This window comes from Pholis gunnellus, assembly GCF_910591455.1.
Source record: "Pholis gunnellus genome assembly, chromosome: 16".
Taxonomy (NCBI): Eukaryota; Metazoa; Chordata; class Actinopteri; order Perciformes; family Pholidae; genus Pholis; species Pholis gunnellus.
Window position 1 is genome coordinate 10,272,795 of NC_136543.1, and position 7,396 is coordinate 10,280,190.

At 42.0% G+C, this 7,396-nt stretch overlaps 1 protein-coding gene across 1 annotated transcript; it reads right to left on the reverse strand.

Moving 5' to 3' along the window:
* Positions 1 to 2,412: 2,412 nt before the first annotated feature.
* fam8a1a (family with sequence similarity 8 member A1a) lies at positions 2,413 to 7,139 on the reverse strand. Its single transcript, XM_079175994.1, has 5 exons — positions 6,639 to 7,139; positions 6,191 to 6,311; positions 5,859 to 5,982; positions 4,990 to 5,129; positions 2,413 to 4,783 (listed from the first exon to the last, which is right to left on the reverse strand). Exons 1-5 carry the CDS (start codon positions 7,045 to 7,047, stop codon positions 4,639 to 4,641), a joined length of 939 nt encoding a protein of 312 aa, XP_079032120.1. The 5' UTR covers positions 7,048 to 7,139; the 3' UTR covers positions 2,413 to 4,638.
* Positions 7,140 to 7,396: the final 257 nt, after the last annotated feature.

Sequence of the window (7,396 nt, forward strand, 5' to 3'; positions counted from 1 at the left end):
TTTAAGGCGACCGAAATGGTTTCAATTGACATTCATGAAGTGAAAACGCACTGTGAAAGGGTTAAAGTTTTAAGACAAAAAACGCCCTAAAGCATGCCCAGCTTTATCTATTTTACTCTAAACGGGACCATAGTTTACCAAATGAACATCATGCTATTGAAGAAGATTTGAAACTATGTTTGTGGCCATAAACTCATGTTCACAATGTTTAATGAGGTAATAAATCAGGAGAGGAGTAGGGTCATTTTCTCATAGATTTCTATGCAATCAGACTTCTCTTTGCAACCAGAGGACTCGCCCCCAGCTGGCAGTTAAAAACAATGCAAGTTGAATGCACTTTGGCATCGGCTTCACTTTTCAGACCTTGAGCTTGGACCTGGTTCAAAAGCCTTGTCAGCTGACCTCAGGCCTCTTTCACTGTCTAACGGCGAAGACAACATTGGTTATGTGTGTGTGCATCTGTTTGTCTTTAGCATGCTGTGAGCATGTGACAGAGAGCAAACAGAGAACCCTGAGCTGTGCAGGGCATCTCTTGTATAACAACGGAGAGCTTTAGTGAGGCTGGATGAATTTTAATAGAGTTCTGCAGGGTATCCCATCGCCTCTGGTCCCACGGCTCAAAGATCAGAGAGAATTTTCAAGCATGGTGTCCCTCAGCCTCTCACACTCGCTCCCTCTCATTCTTTCTCTCTTCCTCCCTTTCCTCCGCCACTTCTCTTCCCATTTTCCCTCTCCTTCCTCATTTTGAACTCCCTTTTTCAATCCTTTCCTCCCTCTTGGGCTTTTGTCTCTCTCTTAATCCCTTTCTGCATCTCACACTTTCTGTTGCTTTCTCTCTCTCTCTCTCTCTCTCTCTCTCTCTCTCTCTCTCTCTCTCTCTCTCTCCCCACTCCGTCTCCCTGTGAAATTTGTATTAGAGCCACTCGAGGCGTAATTATTGCTAAGCCTCTCTCAGTTCTTTGGCACAGAGAACAACTCATGACTCGCAGCACAAAAAAACTTGCTACTGAAGGACAAAATGCTGTGATGAACTTTGAAGATCATGCACAATGGCTGACAAAATGTTTGGATAGTCTTTTTTTCCCCCCTCCTTGCCTCAAAGCCATTTCAGGAGTTTAATACTTCTTTTTTTTTTTACTCGTATCTAAGTTCTACAAGCTCTAAATTTATGGAAGATGTAAGACATTTATAATTCAGAAACCACATTTACATATGTTCTACCACACCTCATTGACTTCACACCACACATGTGGGAGTACGTGCACCAAAGAAATGTACAGATGAAGACAACAAGGCTGCCATGACACGCTGCCCAAACAGCTCCAGAGAACGAAACTACTAGAGCTGGTAAGAATTCTTTTTTTTTTTCCAAAGGTCTTGAATGGTGGCTGTGATTTGTGTCTTTTGTTTCATTTGTGCGCACGTTGGAGTGAGAAAGTTGGCAGGAGACTGGTGATAATTACTAATTCATAAGGATTAATGGTTGCTATTTAAAAACCGACCATTCTGGGGAGAGCTGAACGAACGCTGTGTCGTCCTACTGGGACCGTAAGACAAAATATGCCCCTGGCTAATCTTGCAAGAACACGGCTCATAAAAATTCCACTCCACAGCACTTTGGAACTGGAAATAAAAAAAAAAAATTTAAATAGTGTAACTGAAGTTATGCATCAGTTCATTTGAACTAAATTGTCTCGGAATGACAGCTTGCTTGTCTTGTAAGTAAACATATTCATTATCTCAGTCCTTTAATCAAATTTCAAAAAGTTTATTGACATGTGAGGAGCCGATACACTGATACCAGAGAAAATATGTCAGGTCACTTCAACCAATACCACCGTATATCTAGAGCTGCTAAATCAATAGTAAATGTGATGCCTATACATTTAATACTTGAGATTTTTAGGGTTTAAAAGATGAAAAAGCGCCACAAGCTACAACATAAAATCAATTGTTCCAAATGTAGAAAAGCACACACACAATGAATAACAATAAGATGCCTCTTTTATGCACCTACTTTACTACAACCGTGTGAGTTGTAGTAAATAAAGCATCGTCAAAAAGTAAATCCCCTTGCATGGCCTGTAGCCCAACACTTTCTCATATTCAGGTATATTTTTGCTCTGGTAGTGAGTTTGCAGAGGTCAGCAACCCAAAGATGCTTTGAGATGTCACAGAGGAAAGAAAATGTCGTCTGAGGATTAAAAGGAGAGGCTGTCATGTCGGTCTTGTCAATGTGACAAATAGACAGGTGGCAGGTTCTGCAGAAATATATCTGTGCAAGCCAGCATGTGTTTTTGCTCTGTTACAATACAAGTTATGTATTCATCAGTGAAAACACAGGCCGGGTTTTTTACCATTCCATAAAGATTATGTGCAAAAATATCTCTGGAAATAATGCCAACATCCAGTATCTGAGGTCTATTTCCGTCCACTGTATTTGGGCCACGTGCATCGATCTTTGTTGCTTAATGTCGCCCCCGTGTGGCAACAAGTGTTGCAGCAACTGTGGAGAACAGTCACGCTAAAAGATGCAAGACGTCTGAACTTCACATCTATATTTTCTTTTAATCGTGGGAGAGAAAAAAAAGAACAAAAATTAGGAATTTATCAATGCAAACACACATTATTCCCCAGGGTACATTTAATGACATCTTTGTAGTGGAGTTTGGTTAGTTTGGATGACTTTTGTCATAGTTCTTAACTGGAAGTTGGTCAGTTTAAAAGATGCTTTTAAAAGGCAAATGCTGACATTAAGGTGCACACAACGTGCCGGTTGCACCAGAGCGTGTAATGTCCTTTACAGGTGTTTAAGTACAGCTAATCCCTTTAATCCTGTATTTCTGTTGCACCGTAGCTCTATCCCCCACATTCTCAGGCATGAGACAAAGGAAATTGATTTCTTAATATATTCTAAAAATCCTGTCGCTTACTTTTTTTTAGCTAAATCGGCTCTTTTTACTAGCTGACCTCTGAAACTTTGACCCAATGGTAACGACGGGCGCTGCCCTTACACCTGCTGTTTTAGATTAAAGTAGTCAATACTCCCTGGACACTGCACTATGATCCCACCTTTAAATACTTCATGTGTTCCTCACTTGTGTTCTTGTAATCAAGGACCAAACAAGCACATCAATTACATTTTAACCTAAGTAAGGGGACAAAAGTCTTAAAAGGAGAATCTTGGAAAACAGCTTACATGGACTATTTTATTTAATCTTCAAAAGCTTCCTCCTAAATGTATTTTATTTCTTACACTGCGTTTTAGTGTTTTAATGACTGTTTTTAATGTTTCAATGGATGTTCTTGTTTTTAAATCTCCTTTTGCCTCATGTGTTGATGCTTTAAATGGTTTTATGTGAAGCACTTTGAATTGCCTTGTTGTTGAAATGTGCTATACAAATAAACTCGCCTCGCCTAAAGTGGTGTTCAGTGTCATTTTGTAAATGCTAGATCAACAGGTTTTTTGTTTAGGTTTTATCAAAATGTACCTGGGTTATTTAGATTCTATGTGCAAACAAATAAATGTGTTCTTTCATCAAATATTTGAATTAGATTGTCTTTCAAGACATGGATCTTAGAGGCCATGTAGCAAATATGATTGCAGCTTCAGCATCTCACATAACACTATATTAATCAGCAGCCATACTGTGGGTTGAAGTAAACTCTAAACTGGACTGCTTAACTAACATTATAACATGAGGATAAATCATTGACACCAGAAGAGTTTTACATAATGCATATTGAGTGGAAATCTGACATGAGCAGTACCGTTCAATAGTGCAGATCAGACAATCAGTGGAAACATATGAGCAGGGGGATTCACGAACACCATTTCTTCTGCTTGAACGTCACAGACCGGGGAGAAAAGTTATCGTCCCATTTCAAATAACAAAACAATACTTCATCATCAGAATATCTAAAAGGCACAAAGAATGGATACAAATAAGCCTGGCATTATTTTTCCTCTGTCTGAGTGCTTAAGAATAATTCAAATGTAAAACAAAGAATCAATAGCAAACCAAACAATTGATTCACCATTATTACCTTGAAGAAGAAGAAGAACAATGCATAAAAGAAAATGCTGCTTTTAGAAGCTAATAATCTTTAATCTTAAAATGTAAAGCCCTTATGTGTGGAACTCTTGTTGAGAGTATAAAAAGGTGTCAAATTGTTCTGATGGCATACGTTTGTGTTTGTAAAAGATGAATAATCGAATCCTACAAATAAAAGACTTTAAGATTCGCAAAAAATAAATAAGCAGTATATTATGACATAGCACATATTTTAAAGATTCACATCATATGACACAGCACCCTTTACAGCTGAACATATTTAGCAAAAAATCACAATACTTAAGAGGGTTTCCTGACAGCTTATTTGTTGATTCTGTGGTAAAAACAAACACCTAAAGACATAAAGCGGGATTCTTTTGATTCCAACAAACGAACCAGGCGTAAACCCGTACGCATCGAATTTTAAAGTGCAGTCCTTGTTTGATCCAGTGAAGAAATGGGCCAGTGCATTGCTTTTATCGGTAGTTCATTTGTGACCGGTTTAACTTTAAAGACACACGGGCCTGTAGCGCCATTTTCATTACTCTGTCAAGTACGAGAGAGTGTGCTGCCTGAGGAGAGGCTATCTGGCCCCTCTGCGCTGGACTACGATGGTCCCTGCCACAATGTCATACACGGTCCTGTTGTGCTGGAAGAAGAGGAGAGTGATGAAGACGGGAAAGAGGAAAGCAATGGAGAAGTTCTTATTGAGGGCCCGCACTGTAGAGCTGCGAGAGTTGAGACAAAACAAAACCAGAGTTAGAATTCTCACGCAGACGCTCTACAGGTAATAACATAAATGACTCTCAGACATATTTTCTCTGGATTTCTTGTTTACAGTTGTAGGTCATATGGAGTATAATGTTGAGACTGTCTCATAACCAGTTAAAAGGTTCCTCACAGTAACTTTAATATCCAGCATGCGATCACTCACGCAGAAAGGGAGACTTTAGATGCCGGGACCACAAGGACTCTGTTTGGTCGGACCAGAGTGGATGTGTCACACGTCACCACCCGCAGGCCGAGCAGGAACTTCCCCGGTGTGGCGCCACCAGCACCCCAAATACAAATGGTCTGGTTGGACAAGAGGGACAAAATGTAAACGGTTTGCCATTTTTTCAGGTTTGCACAAAGAAGGTCAAAAGCTTGGATGGAAGGGAACCTGCCAGATGGCATTAGGCTGAGTGTCCCAAAGCTGGTTCCCACCTGGGAAAACCAGCCGCTGATGCCGAAGTCGAACAAGACACGCGATACATGACTTCATCTCAGGCAAGTATGAACGCAACCTTGCATCACTGTCCTCTGTGGGAGGTGATGTTGTGTTGGAGGAGAACGCCGACTGTGAAACGACTCCTCTCATTAAACAACAGCATGTGTCAATGAGGCAGCTCATACTGAATGTGAATGGACAATATGGTGAATGTTATAGATTTCTACTGAGGAAAAAACCCGTCTGCAGCATTAGATGACAAAGACGTTGGTTTCAAATACTCAAGAGCAGCTTTGAAGAGTTGCTCCGCCCACATTCCCTCCCTGTAGACTTGAAAGATGTTACTGAATGTATGAATGGATCAATGTGAAATTAATTTGGGGGCAATATATCAATATTGGTGAATTATCAAGTATTGTGATACAAAATTTGCCATCTTAATTAACACAAAACCATGACAAGCTAAAAAACAATGACCATGCATTCGCAGCTAATTAACATGAACACAGCTTGACGTGCGACTTATCAATACCTTAAACATTGCATTTTAAATCTATATCACCTTTGTCAAAACAGTGCAACATGTGACTTACCTCGTAGGCGCAGACTAGCACCCTGTAGACTAGAGCTACAGCCATCATCTTCTGCAGGTCCTCCATGGACGTGTTCTCGTCTATCTCCTCCACAATGAAGTGGGTGATGAATTTGGTAATGTCCCTTTAATTAAAGAGGAGAGACAGTAAGATCTGGGCATTGTTGAACCGGCTCGGGCCTTAAAAGCAATGATGCAAGCTCTTTGGTCATGCAAGTTCAGTGTGGTGCATTACCCGACACACAGCAACACCAGTGCCGGGTTAGCCTAGTTTGGGATGTTTTTGTTGGACTGATCCCTTTCCCCTGAACAGTGTTCAATAGTTTCACTCACTTCATTCCACTCAGATGCATGATCCACAGCACAATGGTGGCTTTCACACAAAACAGGATAAAGAAGTCCACTGTCTCAGCGAGGAACCTCAGGAGAGGAGAGGGGATGGTGTACTCCCGTCCTGTGTGAAGCAGATGAAAAGAAAAGCGTACTGAGAATCCTTTTATTTCTAAAAGTGGCACACACTAGCCTAGTCTAACCTTGACTGTAGGTCTGCTGGACTTAAAGGGAGGTTAACAAAGCATTGAGAAAGACCTTGGTATGACTCCAAGCATATAAGCTTGTTTCCACAGGGCAATACACTGTGGAATAAGCCTGCTTCCCATCAGACCCATGACCTAGCTTACGCCAAAACAAAGCCCACACACATATCTGCAGGCTGAACAGCCTTATGGGCGAGTTAAGGCCTTTAACTGCTAAAGCAACTCCCTGTCACACGGATCCATACCTGCCTGAGGTGGATTCCCGTTCTGCAGCTGGGCTGGCCGGGCATCGGTAGCGGAGTTGTGCTCCGTGTGGGGGCCACCTGGGTGAGGGTAGGATGCAGGGAAACCGAGGGGATACGGGTAACTGTATCGGTTCAGCGCGTCGTACGCCTGCTGCCCAATGCCGGAGGTCGTAGCATGTGCACCGGGTGTCTGATCGCTGTTCCCCGGCGTAGGGAAACCACACGGAGGAGGGAAGGGAAAGGCTGACAGAGCAAGCCAGCTCTGCCAGTTGGAGTACCCCCAGTAATACTGCCACATCCACTGCTGCAACTTTGCGCAGTACTCCGTTGTTGCGGTTGTCTGTGAGGACTTTTCGTCCCCCTCAGGGCCATCGCGGCGGTTGTCTGTCGTTGTTGTTGTTGCAAACATGTCTGACCCACTTCACGATCTCGCCTAATTTGACAGGAAAATCTGTTTTTAAGTCGTCTTTACGCTGTCAGGTAAGATCTCCTTAACCCCACTTATTAGCTCCCAGCTGGATACGAGCACAGCGCGAGCCAAGTGCGTCTGTAAATGCAGGGACTTCCGGGGCGCTCAACGTAAGACATTTCTCTCCAAGTGTGTGTCATTGTTTACTATTTCGGTCACTTAAATGTAATAAAAAGAATTTGTAATTTACAATTAAAATGCCTGCCTTATCTTTGCAGCAGATATCAGCTAAAAAGCATCACGTTGTGGGAATGGCTAATAAGTATAGCCCCCCCCCCCCTTCTGTCAT

Coding starts and splice junctions, on each gene's coding strand:
- fam8a1a (XM_079175994.1), bottom strand. CDS start 7,047: ATGTTTGCAACAACAACAACGACAGACAACCGCCGCGATGGCCCTGAG. Junction 5,983..6,190: donor ATGCATCTGAGTGGAATGAA/GTGAGTGAAACT, acceptor CTTTAATTAAAG/GGACATTACCAAATTCATCA. Junction 4,784..4,989: donor TCTAAAGTCTCCCTTTCTGC/GTGAGTGATCGC, acceptor CAACTCTCGCAG/CTCTACAGTGCGGGCCCTCA.